The sequence below is a fragment of the Macrotis lagotis genome, chromosome 3 (genome assembly GCF_037893015.1).
Source record: "Macrotis lagotis isolate mMagLag1 chromosome 3, bilby.v1.9.chrom.fasta, whole genome shotgun sequence".
Classification (NCBI taxonomy): domain Eukaryota; kingdom Metazoa; phylum Chordata; class Mammalia; order Peramelemorphia; family Peramelidae; genus Macrotis; species Macrotis lagotis.
The window spans coordinates 114,423,298-114,439,793 of NC_133660.1; the positions used below are offsets into that span (position 1 = coordinate 114,423,298).

A 16,496-nucleotide genomic window follows, 5' to 3' on the forward strand; every position below is an offset into this window, starting at 1 on the left:
AAATAAATGTTTCCTAATTGAAAAATACAATTTAAAAAGTTTTTGCTCTAAAAAATCCTAGATGCTCAGATGGGTATTCTCTTCAGAATATTTGCAAATAATGAACCCACTAATCAAGCCTATGTTCATCAAAAATCAATATATTTCATGAATAAAATTTTATTATAAACAACAGTATTTTAAAGCAGAGACAGAGTGTGATATAGTGAGAAAAGCCCTGAATTTTGACTTCAGAGTGTATGGTCACTTTCCATGAGTAATTTAGCTTTCTTGACTTGAGTTTCTGTCTGCCAAGTATGGAGTTGGGGCAAATATCTAAGGTCTTTATCATTTCTATTATGGGCTCATCTATCAACATGAAAGTCTCTTTGAATTGAGAGTTCTTTGTGTACTTTCCCTAGATTTCCAAGTTCTTTTTCAGCATGAAATACTACTCTTTCCCCATTGTGTCTGTGCTTTATAGACCCAATTTTCCAATACTCTCCATCTATTCATGGCTCATAGGGGCAGTTAGGGGGTGAAGAGGATAGAGCACTTGACTTGTTATCAGAAAGACTCATCTTCGTGAGTTCAAATCTAGAGTCAAACATTTTTGAGCTATATGATCCTGGGCAAGTCACTCATCCCTGTTTGCCTCAGTTTCCTAATCTGTAAAATGAGCTGGGGAAGGAAATGACAGAGCCACTTCAGTATCTCTGCCAAGAAAATTCCAAATGAAGTCAGGAAGAGTCAGACAAGACTGAACAACCAGATTCCTCAAACTAGAACTGGAAGGGACTTCAAGAACTTACTCCAATCTTCCCATTTTATAGGTGAAAACATTAAGACTCGGAGTTTAAGTGATTTAAATGTCCAAAGTTATCCAGGCAATGTTAGACTTTGGTTTTTGGTTTTTATTTTGCAAGGCAATGGGGTTAAGTGATTTACCCAAGGTCACACAGCTAGGTAATTATGAAGTGTCTGAGGTATGATTTGAACTCAGGTCCTCCTGAACCCAGGGCCAGTGCTCTATCTACTGTACCACCTAGCTGCCCCCCCAGGCAATGTAAGAGATAGGACCTGAACCCAGGTCCTCAGACTCTAGGGGCATGAATCATGTCATCTTCCATCACTTTTTTTCAAAAGAAAAATGAGAATCTTGTCTTTCATTGTGGTTTGCCTTTATAATATTACAAGCATTGTACAAATTATTCCTTTGATTCTTCAGACTTCAATAATATTATTATAGAGAGTTTTGACATTTACAAAGCATTTTTACATGTACAATCTCCTTTTATCTTTACATGTGTAGTAGGTGTTATAGGCATTAGATACCCATGTTACAGATGAAAAAACTGATGTAAAGAAGGATTTAGAGACTCAACAAATAAGTATGGGCAAAGCACAACACAGTCTTATTTTATTTCACTCTGATGGCCCAAAAGTCCCAAAAGCTAGTTAGGATCAATGGTGGGTATCAGGTCATAGCTTAGGGTGGGGAACCTCTGGCCATAGGATTGTATTGGTCTCATGTTGCCATGGCAACTGCAGTCAGGACTCAAAATTCAATAAATATTGGAGCTTTTAGAAGTGAATTTAATAAATGTTTGACCCAATGTAGCTCAAGAATGGCAGGAGAAAAGTTTCCCCATAATACAAATCTCTTAGTTCCTTTGTAGAGCATGTACAAATAAGTTGCAGAGCATGTACAGATAAGTTGTATAGTAACACTCCTGTTCAATATACAACTGGATCTGAGAGCTGAAGCAGAGGACTTGCCTCCAACACAGCTGAATAGCTACAAAGCCACATCCTGAGGTTGTCGCTGTGAACAGTACTGAAAATGGACCCTGGAGGAATATGTTATCCTACTAACCTACTTTGGAGGTCACCATCCTCATGGCAGTGCATCAGGAAGGAAAAGGGAGATATGTCTCTTTTACCTTTTGTTGACAGCATCAAGCTGGACCTGAAGAGAAGCTTTATGTTGTTCAACCACATCCTTGAGTGGAACGGTGGGATGTTCAGCATGTTCCCCTTCTGTACACTCTCGACACATGGCAGTCTCACAAGACTGGCAGTAAAATTCCATCACCTAGGGGCAAAGCAATTCCATTTAACAGAGAGACAAGCAACAGCATTTTTTTTTTCCTGGCTAGAGTGACATATCGATTAATTGTTGTCTTTCTAATTCAAAGGAGATTATGACATCAACTGAACGATGGCATGACATTATGCAGATTAGAGTGAGCAGAATGTTGTACAAGGACATTCTTCTCATTGCCTCTTCCAGAACCATCCGTATCAAGTGGTGTATTAGGATAGAAGTAACATATTATATTTGCCTGAAAACAACAACAACAACAACAATAATAATCAATAGCGAGCACAGAGAACTTTGGAGTCAGGAAGATCTGAGTACAAAATCAATTTTAGTCTTTTACTATCTAAATGACCCTGAACAACTCTGTCTATCTCTGCTTTCTTATTGGTAAGATGGGAATAATAATAGCAAGAATAACCTCACAGGACTGTTGTGAGAATCATATGAGATAAAAATATATAGCACTTTATAACCTTAAAGAATGATATAAATGTTAAGTATTATATAGATGACTATTCACATAGTAAGCACTCTATAAATGATCATTTAGCAACTTTTTTTTTTTAGATTTTTGCAAGGCAAATGGGGTTAAGTGGCTTGCTCAAGGCCACACAGCTAGGTAACCAGATTTGAACCCAGGTACCCCTGACCCCAGGGCCGGTGCTTTATCCACTATGCCACCTAGCCGCCCCTTAGTAACTGTTTTGATCAGCGTTCTGTCTTTCAGGGGTGTTTGCCTTTACACTATTGTCGGCTCTGTGCAAATTTGTTTCCATTGCTCTGCTTACTTCAATAATTGATATTTATATAATTCTTTGAGGTTTCAAAGGGTTTCATGTACATTATATTTTTAATCTTTACAATGACTCTTGGGAGGTAAATAATCACTTCTATAATGTTTACTATGAGTTTTGCAAGGGTGAAAGTTAAGTAAGCAGCACTGATCCAGCAAAGAGGGCAGACAGAGTCACTTACAAGGGCCAGCACATCCTCTGAATCATTTTCCTAAACTATTCAATCTAATCAAAGTTGGAGATAAGATATGACCTTAATGATGTTAAAGGATTCCTGCTCTAAATCTGGTTACCACCTAAATCTATTTTCCAGGAGCTCATGGGCTCTTTATTAAAAGTAAAAGTTTAGCCAATTTCCTCATGGAAAGTAGTTAGACCATAGGGTGGGGGTGGGATGGGAAGCATTACTTGATTAGAAGTCTCATTCTGTACTATTCTGTACTAGGTCTATGCTTAACCATCTAAAGGGGGGGGGGAAGATGAAGGAGGGAGGGAGAGAATTTGGAAGTAAAAGCTTAAAAAAAAGTTTAAAATGTTTTAACATATGATTGGGGAGTGGAATTAAATATAATATAAAAAGGTCTTCAAATTTGAGAAATAATTACTTCATAGTGGCTTGAAAGCTAACCTTCCAGTCACCATGACATGCTGCCTCTTTTATATAGTATTTTCTAAATGAGAGTCTATAGCAGGTAATTGTAGCTTACTCTTTGGAAGCAAATGGAAAGATATAAGATTGCCAAGTACTTTATTGAGGTAAAATTCCATTACAATTAGATGTTTCCTGAGGCTAGAATATTATATTTTATGTTGCTTGAAAATGAGTCACAGACTGGAGTTCTGACATTTTTTTTTGTTCCGTTGACTGCATGTATTTTATTCCTTGACTGACTTGGGTTGTTACTGAGCATCAGACAGTCCCCTCTCCTCATTCTATTAAACAGAGATTCATTTGCATAAACTCCCATTTGAAAATATTATGAGCAATAACAGAGCCCTGCCAGATTTGGGAGGAATGGATAGGCAGCAAAGTTGCATTGATACTTTTTAGTGAGGTTTTGAAAAGGCAATGTCTTTTGTTAAAATGCCTATGCTGTCCCCCTATAAGCATCTCCCTACTGCCTTCACGACCATGTCCACCTGCATTTCCCACTGTCACTACAAACTCAATGTATCCAAAATGGAGATGCTAGTCTTACTCCCTAAACTCACTCATTCATTTCATTTGAGTATTTTTGTACTTCACTTAACATTCATCTGACAGTTTGCCAGCTTTAAAACATTGATATCATCTTTGACCCCCAGTTCCTCATTTCTCTGATCTGAGTTACCACCAATTCCTGTCAATTTGACATTGCTTATATCTTTTCATGGTCACAATCTCATTTCATCCCTAGACTATTGAAATAGCTTCTAACCAGGTTTCTCGACAGTTTTCTCCATCTTTCACAGTATTTCCTTCTTAAATATACAATGCAAGCATGTCAAGTCCCTTCTCAAAAATCTCAAGAGTTTTCTGCAGTCTAATGAATAAAATTTGTATTTCTTTGCTTTGCATTTAAAATTCCCATATTAATATTAATCCTTTCCATGCACCTTACGTTTTGGCTAAATTATTTATTGCCTTTCAAACACACTTCATTTTCTTGCCTCAAGTGCCTGTGCCTTTGCTCACAACTGCTCCCTCTGCTTGTAATGTTCTTCCTCTCTTTGGTCTCCATTTACTTCTCCTCCATGAAGCCTTAACTGGTTCTTTTTTTTTTTTTTTTTAGATTTTTTTGCAAGGCAAATGGGGTTAAGTAGCTTGCCCAAGGCCACACAGCTAGGTAATTATTAAGTGTCTGAGGTCCGATTTGAACCCAGGTACTACTGACTCCAGGGCCGGAGTGTGCTCTATCCACTGCACCACCTAACTGCCCCATGTCCTGGACACTTCTAATATACTTAGCACATTATTTATAATTTAACTATGATGTCTTTTTGATGTCTTACAAGATTTTAAATTTCATGAGAGCAAAAATTATTTATATTCTAAACCTCATATTCCTCCCATATCAAGCACAAACTATCTATATACAGTATTTAATAAATGTTGAATCAACATATTAACAATTTCTGGGTTTTATGATATCTAATTTTTATCATTTTTCACATACTTCCAAAAATGAGAATTTTTTGACCTAGTTGAAAGCAAACTTTTCTACCATTCTATATCATCTTCTTTCTCCATTTGCATGGGATCCAAAGAGGAATTCCGAATATGGCAGCTTATGTGAGCACATTACCATTTCTCATGAGGTGCTGGGTCTCAGGGAATTTTTGCTGATTGAATGAAATCAGGAACCCAGTTTGTCAAGGAGCTGACCTACCCTGGCAGGCTCTGATAAGTGATGGGAGAAAGGAGCTGTTGAAAGAAGGATGGTATCAATGAGTATGAGAAAAGCAATATGGAGGCTTAAGAAGAACAGTGAGAGATGGAGATTTCCTGGTTGGAGCAAAACAAGTAGATCCTGGCTTGGGAAAAACTTCAGATTCTAATAGCAACAGTTTCTGACCAGAGATGCCAAGGGTGTCTGCACTGAAATCTTTAACTCTACCTCCATCTCCTTCTCTGAGACAAACACTGTCTATGAGACACTGGCCAGTTTTCCTTATGGGAGCTGGGATTCTTTTACAGAAACGAACCCCAAATTATTTTAAAGAGAAGAAATAAGAGGAAACTACAGTCATAGGGAGTACAGGCTATGATTACTTTTTATTGTTTCGCTGTTCAATTCTATTCCAAATAAATATTTTACATTTCAATTCCAACTGTTGGCCTTTGTTTTCCTAACAGATGAGTCACTGAATTTTTTGAGAAATAAGCTAATTGGAGAAGATTTCAAGAATTTTAGAATCTGAAAGGGAAGAAATGAATCAGAAAGATCCATTTATGATTATTTTAAAATTATTCTTAACTAAAATAAACATGAAAATTTCTGCATACAAAAAAAAGAACAGAAAAGGAAGACAACTATCTACTATGTACAGCTTTTTAGAAAGATATTAATAAGAAATATACTGTACTTGGGGCGGCTAGGTGGCATAGTAGATAAAGCACCAGCCTTGGAGTCAGGAGTACCTGGGTTCAAATCCGGTCTCAGACACTTAATAATTACCTAGCTGTGTGGCCTTTGGCAAGCCACTTAACCCCATTTGCCTTACAAAAAAAAAAAACCTAAAAAAAAAAGAAATATACTGTACTTAATTTAATACACTAGTTTCAAAGCTCTCTTGCTTCCTTATTACCTTGTAGAATCTTCTGATCCTTCCTGGCAAAGTCTATGATACCCCTGGGTATCCTCCCTGGGAGGAAATGGGGAAATTGGGGATAAAGAAGGGCCCAGGAAAGGATTAGACCAACAATGGATGTCATTTTTGAAGCTTGGTTAAATATTGGGATGGTGATGCCACTTCAGGGAGGAAACATATCCTCCATATATTGGCCATCTGTGCCAGATCCAAACTCAAGTTACCCCACCCTTGTTATTGCTATGTTGAGAACCCCAGGTTTCAAATATGGTATATGTGAAAGAAGATGATTCAGACCTTCACAGGATGCATTAATATGATGTCATTTCAAATATAAGAACAATTTCCTTCACTTGCTGTGAAAAATGGAGGAATTGAAAACAGATTAGATACAAGAGGAAGCAGAGATTGTCTCATGCAAAGGTCTTGGCAATAGATTGCAGGATCAATGCACTTCTGCAGCACTGGAAAGCTTTTGTCCAAAAGCAAGACTTAAGTGTACTATTACTTTTGCGGTTCAATCAAATTCAAAACAAATTCAGCACATTATTTTCTATCTTCAAGTAAATTGATGGTATATTACTGGAATCTCAAGAGAGTCACCAACCTCTAGGTCAAAAATCAGTAAGAGGAAGGTTTCAAGCAAGAAGGTCATCAATTCATCTCATTCTCTTATTTAATTGGCAATGCTTTTATATGTGGTAGCCAAAAAAAACCACTAGAAAAGTGGGTACACATCAACTGAAGAATGCAACAAAATTTGGTATATGAAGTGAAGTACTATTGTGCTATAAAGTGAAGTATAATTGTGCTATAAGAAATGATAAATATGAAGAATTCTGAGAAACAATAGAAGACATATAAAGTGATACTGACTTAAGTATAGGTAAAAGGCTAATAAAGATAATAATTAGACTAATACAAAAATAACATTAAAAGGTTATCAAGGGGCAGCCAGGTGTCACAGTAGATAGAGCACTGACCCTGGGAGTTCAAATTTGGCCTCAGACACTTATTAATGATCTAGCTGTGTGACCTTGGGCAAGTCACTTAACCCCACTGCCTTGTAAAAAAAATACTATCACAGAATAATTAAAGTTGATGACCAATCTTGGTCCCAAGAAACTGGTATTGTATCACACCTCTCTCATATCTAGTAGGGGACTGTAGATGAAAGAATATGGTATTAACCATCTAACACAGTCATCATGTCAGTTGGTTTTAACTATTTCAGTACAAGAGAGAGTTCAATGGGGATGAGTTTTAAGGTTAAAAAAGTATGTAAAAATCAAATAAAACTTTAAATATATTACTGGTCCTTAGAGTGCTTACTGTCTTGGGGATTGGGGAGGGAAAGAAGGAAGGAAGAAAAATTTAGAACTCAGAATCTTATAAAAATGAATGTTGAAAATATGTAATAAGAAATGAAAAAAATTACATGAGGGAGAAAAGTACTGTCTCAAGTATTTTAGTTATTCTAAAAAAACATTCATGAGTCACATTTTTTTCAAGAAAAAACATGGAAAACAATATTGGAAAAGAGTAGAGTTCTCCCCCCATACAGTTTTCCCCTTTGTCTTTGCTTGGGGGACTTTTGGGAAGATGTCCCTTACTAATGTAGCTCTAATGGGCCTGCCAATGCTAGTTTGCCTCCAAAAGATGAACTCATTATTTCCAGTTTACTCATACCCAGCAATTGTAAAATGCCTTCATTCACAATTGTTCTGGCTCACAATAATCCTGTGCTATCACTACCATGAAGGACCCAGTTTGCAGATGGAGGTCAAAGACACAGAGCGTTAAGAGCTCTTCTCTGAAAGGACTTGGGTTGTGTACATTAGTGATGGCAAGCTGTTTCTCTGCTTCCTACCTCCTACAGAACTAACAGGAATTCTGCCCACCACAGTGTAAGTGTGTGTGTGTAGGGGGGTGGTGGTGGGGGGGAGAGAAATAAGTTTTCTCTCATCCTCACTGCAACTGGCAAGGTAGTGGGAGCACCATGAATTTGTCTATCTGTGCAGCTGGGCTACTGCCCAGACTCAATGGGATATTTGTGCTACCCTGAGCATAGAAAATGAAATGTCAGTTGAAAGAATTTATGTAGTACACCCAAGGAAAATGAACTGAATTACTGTAGATGGGGAAAAGCCTGCACTCATATCCAATCCCTGAGTATAATTTTAGCACCTACTTCTTTCCTTAGCCAATCTCTTGGAATTTATTTTGACAAAAATATAATTGTATTTCTGAAGGTGGAAAAGTTTCAACAGAGTTAGGGAATTCAAACCCAAGTTAGCTGACTTTTTTCCCAGGAAAAACTATGATCCAGACCTCTAAAATTAGGAAAGGGTCATTTTAATTGAAAGTTATCCATTTTTCTTTTGTCTTTGGAGTCCTGGGCACTTTGCACATGTTAGGCAATTTAACAAATGCTTATTGGATAGGATTAGATTACACAATTTAATTTCTATGATTGTCAGAAACTCAAGCAGTTTATCTTCTTTGATGGCCAGAATGTCAAGCAAGCGAAGATGTGTGTAACAACAGGTCAGCTGTGTCCCTTGGCTGCCTTAGGGGCATGGAGCTAACCAAGAAGGAACATGGTTGCCCTGTGGGCAAAGAAGCCTTTTGGATCTATATGTTCCTTCCAGGACAGGATTCTTATTTTTCTGTTTTTAATTCAGGCTGTGTGTATCAAGATAGTTTAATTAGAAGTCAGATAGCATCAGAGAACTTCAAATAGATGACGGATTCTAGTCCCCACAACCTAATCTGTATCATGAAAGCAGTTTACAGTATATTGTGAATGAACCTGTTTTAGAAACCTGCAGACTCTTGAATTAAGTGATTTACTCTGGCAATTAGCTGCAGTCATTGATTTATCTGGGATGTAACAGGGTAGGATCTATTTCCATATGGAAATATGTGTTTGTGTGTGTGTGTGTGTGTGTGTGTGTGTGTGTGTGTGTGTGTGTGTGTGTGTGTGTGTGTGTGTGCACACGCGCGTAGGGAAACCAGCTGCCTAGAAACCACAGTGGCCCCCAGTTGCCCTCCTCAAGGAAATAACAGAAGAACCCAAATCATATGCTACTAATTTTTCAAAGACTCTTGATGACATGTAAAATTTTACCATGTGAAGAACCCCAGCACTTAAAAGACTTACATGGCTTAACAAAAAATGGAGTTATTCTTCTCCTGGGGTTGCTCTCCTGTACCTCAGAGAAGTCTGAACTACTGAGATTGAGGCAGCTGGGACCATGATAAAGAAGCACAAATTAATAAGAAAAAATACTCATTTTAAAAGGTATTTTTAACTCAGTTGAAACCTCAACTTCTTCATAAAATGACAAGCAAGGTAGGGATTCAAGGCTTGGTGCTAACTCTGGAGACCTGTCATTTCCAGGATCCTCCTTCCACTCTCCCCCTCCCTTCCACAGATAGATTGGGCTTCCAGAGCTAGCAAAATGCTTCTTTTCAATTCACTCTGACTCTCTCTCCCATTCTTTCCTCTTTTCTTTAAAGAACCAAAGAAATAGTTGAATATCAATTTTAACCATTCTGACATGGTTGTGGTAATAATAATATTCAGCCTACAGAAATTTTTACTCTCATCAAATTCTACTAGCCTTTTCCACACTAACAGAAATTGTATCAGAGAAAAGCCATTGTACTCTGAGTTGGGAGATCTGGGTTACAAATCCCTACTTTGAAAAAAATATATACTTGCTGTGGAACCATATGCAAGTCACATCTTCAATTTCTTCAACTGTAAAGTGGATAAAATAATGTGAAGTTCCTTCAAGTTTTAATACTCAATGAATTCATGAATATCTATAACAGCTATTATAAAATTATGGTAATGATACCAAAAAACCCAAAGGTATAACATATAGTATATATAATACTGCATACCACAGACACAAGTATATATATATATATATATATATATATATATATGCACATAGAGGTGTGTATACATGTATGCATGTATGTATATGTGTGTTTAGACAGTCAGACACAGATAGATAGTTAGCTCGATAGTACTTTAAGATCTTCTGCATTTTAGGATAAAATGAAACCTCCATTTGACATTTAAAGCTTTCTCAGTCTGATTCCAAACCATCCTTCAAGATTATTTCACACTAACCCCTCGCATATTCTCAATTTTCTAGGCACACTAGCTTATTTCTATTTTCTTCTATAAACAACCTTTCATCTTCTTACTCCTTGTTTGTAATGCTCTCTTCATTTTTTGAAATTCCAGTTTCGTCTTTCCCTCTCCAATTATTTTTGTCTTTTTTTGGTATATATGTTGTTTATTTACCTATAAACTGTTATTTAACAGTAAACTGTAAACTCCAAACATTTTGATTTTTGTCTTCACATTCCCAGCTCCTGGGACAATGTCTGGCATAGTATCTTTGGAGACTGAGGATATTGGTTCAATTCCTGCCTCTGGCACTACTATGACCTTGGGCAAGTCACTAACAAGCCCAGGTCTTTGGTTGCTTATGTCTATAAAAAGTGGGGTTGACTTAGATCACCTATAGGACACCTTCTAACTCTAGAGAAAGCAACTAATATAAGAAGTAATAAATAAATACTTATTGAGTCAACCTGAATTGTCAAATATAACAAAGAAAGAGAGAAAAGAGAAACTTGGGACAGAAATCTTTGAAGTGTATAAGTGTGTTTTAAAAAAATAATAACTTCTAATTAATCAAAGATGTTGGCTTAGGAATCACAAACTATCTTCTATTAAATGAGATGCACAGGGCTTCCTAGTGTGAATAGGTCATAGATTTTTCTGCCCTCTGACTTGCTGCCTAGATTCAACTTAACCTTCTCTAGTCCTTCTAAATTCTATAGATGAGGAAACTGTACTTACTGGTGTTTTCTTTTAACTCAACCAACCTATGAATGTTTGTTACCTTCTCTCCATTATTGGAGAGAATACTGTTTATGACCAATCATGCCTTCTGCTGAAGTCACTTTCTTGACATTGCATGAATTTTAAGATTTCTTTAATATAAAACTGACACATATTGCTTCTAGCTTTTATGTACTTCCCATTCAGAAACTCTTAACTGGAATCACATCTTTGAAACTGGCAACACCCCATGGGATATGAGCAGTGTATATTAATCTCCTCCTTCAGGGCTTACAAGTTTTCCTTACAACACTTAGAGGCAGGTGGTACTTTCATTCCCATTCTAAAAAAGTGGACAGAGAAAAGAGCAAGGAGAGCTATAATTTATTGAGATCCACGTTCACACTGGCTAAAACAGGGGTTAGATGTACAAATCTGTACAAGCTTATAACTCAACTGTCTTCAACTTGGTTTCAGGATCTTCTATAGATTCACACACTTCCACCATTCATAGAATTTCCAAAGGATTATAGATTTAGAGCTCAAAGGGACCACACCAATCCCCTCATTTTACAATGAGGAAACTGAGGTGGTGCCTTATGCTGCTCAGTAATTCAAAGTAGTACAAATGTGTGACTTTGAAAATGAAAAATAACTGAAGAAAAATATAGTGTGGCAGAAAGAGTATTGAAGTGGTTTTGAATCCTCGTTCTGCTCTTACTATCCATATGACTGAGGTCAAATCATCTAAACTCTTTGGTTTTTATTTATACATCTGTACAATAAGGCATCTAGGTAGTATAGGAGATAGAGCACTGGACCTAGAGGAAGACTGATCTTCATGAGTTCAAATCTGGCCTTGGATACATATTAGCTATGTGATTTTGGGCAAATCATTTGCCCTTGCTTGCCTCAATTTCCTCATCTATAGAAAATAGGCTAGAGAAGAACATGGCAAACCACTCTAGTATCTTTGCCAAGAAAACCCTCAAAGGGACCACAAAGAGTCAGACACAATTGACCAAGAATAATTATACAAAATAATTGTGGTAACCTGGTCTCTTCTTGCTCTAAATCTATGATTCACTGGTAGTCTACAATAATTTTTGAGAGAGGGGCAGCTGGGTGGTGCAGTGAATAGAGCAGCAGCCCTGGAATCAGGAGGACCTGAGTTCAAATGTGACTGCAAACATTTAATAATAACTTAGTTGTGTGGCCTTGGGCAAGTCACTTAACCCCCTTGCCTTGCAAAAAACCTAAAAAAAAAATTTTTGAGAGAAGGGGAACAGAATAGTCAAAGAAATACCATGATTTTGGGGATCATTCCAGTATTGAACCCAGACTGTGTTAGTCCAAAGTTTTTGGAGAATGGGGTGGACTACAAAAGTCATCATAAATATCTATTAAATCCATTATTGACCTTTTATAACACTTTGTATTATAAAGTATTGGTGAGTTAGGTGGAGAAATAGATACAACACTGGGTCTAGAATCAGGAAGAACTGAGTTCAAATCCAGCCCTAGATACTGACTACTTCTCACTACTCCCTCCAGGGTTTTTGTGAGAATGAAATAAGATAATATTGGTAAAGTTCTTAGCACAATTGGCTAACACTTGGAAGGTACTCAATGAATGCTAGTTTCTCTTTCCTCCTCCATTATGATATGGAGCTGATCTTGAGTTCTTAAGGTTAAGGTTCAATCAACAACTTCATCATACTCATAATTACTAGCACATTATCTTATTAGACCCTCACAATAATCTTAAGAAGTAAGGTAACTGAAAATGAGGTAATATGATTTTCCCAGGATCTCATAGCTAGTAGATATTTGAGGCAGAATTTGGACTCAGACCTTCCTACCTCCAGGTCCAATACTCTATCCATTGTGCCACCTACTGGTCACAACTTAGAAAGACTTTGAGAATGGGAAGTGATAGATGATATCCAAAAACCAGTCAAGTTAAATGAAGAAAGGTTTATTAATAAAGAGATAACCACCAGGTAATGAGATGAGGCTTTGTATGTGGGGGGGAGGTTAGTGTAGGTTCATTAACAATGATCTTCAAAAGTATGGAAGAAATGAAATCTGTATTAGTAGAAGAAATAACTAATCTGATAGGGCCTATCCTTCTGATGGTGAACAGACATGTCCTAATATCCTGGGAATCAATACAAGTGGTCCAGATTTTCTAGCCTATTGCAGTTGTGCATTTTCCCCACTTAAATGCTATGACAATAGAGCTACTCTCTGAAAGTTATTAAAGACTCACAATTCAATTCAAATAATTTCAACAAACATTGTGTCTTTTATCAGTGTTTATAATAGAGAAATAATAGAAGTCTTAAAAATAAAAAAAGAGAGAAACCAGGGAAGTCTATTGTTGCTATTGTGTCATATAGTTCTGAAACTACTGCCTATAGATAGAAAATAAGAAATTGTATTCTCACACAGCACAAGTAAAGACGATTCAAAAGTCTCTCTGTGCTGATAATATGTGGATTTACTGAGATTACAATTTCAATTAATTACAAAAATTAATTGAAATAGTTAAATACTGCAGTTAAGTAGGGCATAAAACAAATTCCATAAATTGTCAACCTTTCCTTATATTGGTAACCAAACCCAAACAGAAAAATAATTTCCTTTCAAAATAATTGTAAACTTCATTTTTAAAAATGGGAGGGTGTAGGGTATCAGTCTATGAATACACACCTAGCACATGTGAATAACTACAAAGCATTCTTTACAATAATAAAGGATTTAAATAATTGGAGATCTTTTCATTGGTCAGAGGTAAAATGGCCCAATATACAGAGTACAGGTTACTGCCTTTGAGCCTATGAGAGTTATTAACCTGGTAAAGTGCTTAATCCCTAATTGATCTGGGGAATTCCCTATGACTATAAGTTGTAGGAGAGATGTCAACTTGCTTTGGTAGAAAGACCATTGAAATTATAACTCAAAGCCTTGTCCTATCTTTATTAATTGTCTATGATTCAGTGATACCAGTATAATAAAATGACAAGGCTCTCTAAATTAATTTATAGATTGAGTATTATGCCATCAAATTACCAAGGTGTAAATATTTAAAACTAAAAACATACAACAACATTCATTTGGGTGAACAAAAATATCAAGAATCTCAAGAGAAATAATGAGGTTTGGAAAACCATGAATAAAAGAGTTCTGACATCAGCTCTCAAAATATACTATTTTGTAGTAATTATGAAAACCATTTGATAATGGTTAAAAATAAAAAAGTGGATAAAAGGAAGAGATCAGATAAGTATGACTCAGAAACAATCAAACATAGAAATCTAGTATGAGAAACCCAAAGAAACTAATTACTGAAGTAATGACTCCCTATTCAATAAAAATTGCTGGGAAACTTAGAAAAGTCTGACAAATTAAATTTAGACTACCTTCATATATCATATTCCACTTTAATTCGCCAAATGAATTCACAACCTAAAAATAAAAAGGTATACAAAAAATTTAGAAGAGAATGGAAGGGCTTGTTCAAATGACCAGGAAAATAATTTGTAACTAAACAGGGGTCAGAAGAACTCATAAAAGATAGACAATTTCATAATTGTCTTATGATAAAATTTAAAAAATTTGCATGTATAAAATTAGAAGAGAACAATTGACTAGGCACAATTTTCTCAGCAATTATCTTTGACACAGGTTTGATATGCAAGATATGTAAGAAATTATTAAGAACAAGATTCATTCTTCAATCAATAAATGTCAAAGAATATGAATTGGAAATTTTTCTTTTTTTAGATTTTGCAAGGCAATAGGGTTAAGTGGCTTGCTCAAGACCACACAACTAGGTAATTATTAAGTGTCTGAGGCAGAATTTGAATTCACATCCTCCTGACTCCAAGGCCTGTGCTCTATCCATTGCATCACCTAGCCTCCCCTGGAAATTTTTAAAAGAAGAAATACAAGCTATCAAAAAGTATAAGAATGGATTCTTCAAATTAAGACAACACTGAGGTTTCATATTATACTCATAAGTTTGGTAAATATGAGTTTTAAAAAAATTGAAACTTCAAGGAGATCAAATAAAGAAGGAAAGGTCCCACATATACAAAAAAATTTATGACAATCCTTTTATAGTAGCAAAGAACTGCAAGTAAAGTGGGCAGTTGATTAGGGAATGACTGGACCAATTTAGGCAGAAGAATGGCATGATATAACGTAGAAAAGGAAGACAAGGAAAAAATCAGAGAAATTTGGAAATATATATATACATATATATGTATATACATATATATATGAATTAATGAAGAGTGGAGTAAGCAGAACCAAAACAATTTACATACTAACCATGATAAGGTAGGAACAGCTAGGTGGCACATTGGATGGAATACCAGGTTTGGAGTCAGGAAGACTCTTCTTCCTGAGTTCAAATCTGACCTTAGATACTTATTAGCTGTGTGCTCCTGGGCTAGTCATTTACTTCTGTTTGCCTCAGTTTCCTGTAAAATAAACTGGAGAAGGAAATGGCAAAGCACTCCATTATCTTTGCCAAGAAAACTGTAAATGGGGTCATGAAGAGTCAGACATGACTGAAAATGTCTAACAAAAAGCAGATATGATAATGTAAAAGAAAGTATCATAACTCTCTTCATAACACTGATGAACATAGAGACAATTAATGATAACAGAGTACTAATAAGAAAGCAGGATTCCCTCCTCTCAGCAGAGTGATAATGGACTGCAAATATATAAGATACTTTTTCAGACACAACCCACAGATTGATTAGTTTTGCATGGCTATTACAAGCAATGGGAGGTCACTTAGGTGTCATAGTGGATAGAGTGTTGGGATGGGAAATCAGGAAGATTCATCTTCAGGAGTTCAAATCCAGCTATGGTCACCTTAAGCTGTGTGATCCTGGGCAAATCAATTAACCTTGTTTACCTCAGTTTCATTCTCTGTAAAATGAGCAAACCATTCTAGTATCTTTGCCAAAATAATCCCAATCACAGAGTCATATATGATTAAAAACAATTAAACAACAATAAGTAATGCTTCTTTTCTTTTTTTTTTCTTAGTGGGACAGGTGTAGTGCTACTCACCAGGAAAGTCATACTGATATGAAAAAAAAGGAAAATGACCAATGAAATACCTAAAATGAAAAAGGGGGCTAAAAAAAGGTTTTTAGATAGTGAAGGAATCCAAGTTTACACCATCAAGTATTAATCAAAAAGAATATGAAACATGAGAGGAACATGAGTCAATCCCCTCAGAGTGAAACAGGCAATATGTATTAGAAAGAGTTCTACAATCAGGGGACCAGGGTTCAAATTCTACATCTTACTACCTATGTGATCTTGGGCAAGTCAATCAACCTTCACTCCCACCCCTAAGCACTCCATTTCCTCATTATCAAGTAAGGAGGTTGCATTAAATGGCATCCGTGGTGTTTTCCTAGTGCTTGAT

At 36.2% G+C, this 16,496-nt stretch overlaps 1 protein-coding gene across 9 annotated transcripts in view; it reads right to left on the reverse strand.

The window, feature by feature from the left end:
• Window positions 1-16,496, reverse strand: part of TRIM2 (tripartite motif containing 2) — a 241,770-nt gene that overhangs the window by 39,500 nt on the left and 185,774 nt on the right. For all 9 annotated transcript variants that reach the window (XM_074229108.1, XM_074229111.1, XM_074229109.1 and 6 more), the window contains one exon: window positions 1,923-2,074. In XM_074229108.1, coding sequence (XP_074085209.1) covers window positions 1,923-2,074 — 152 coding nt within the window. The remainder of the gene's footprint in view (window positions 1-1,922; window positions 2,075-16,496) is intronic.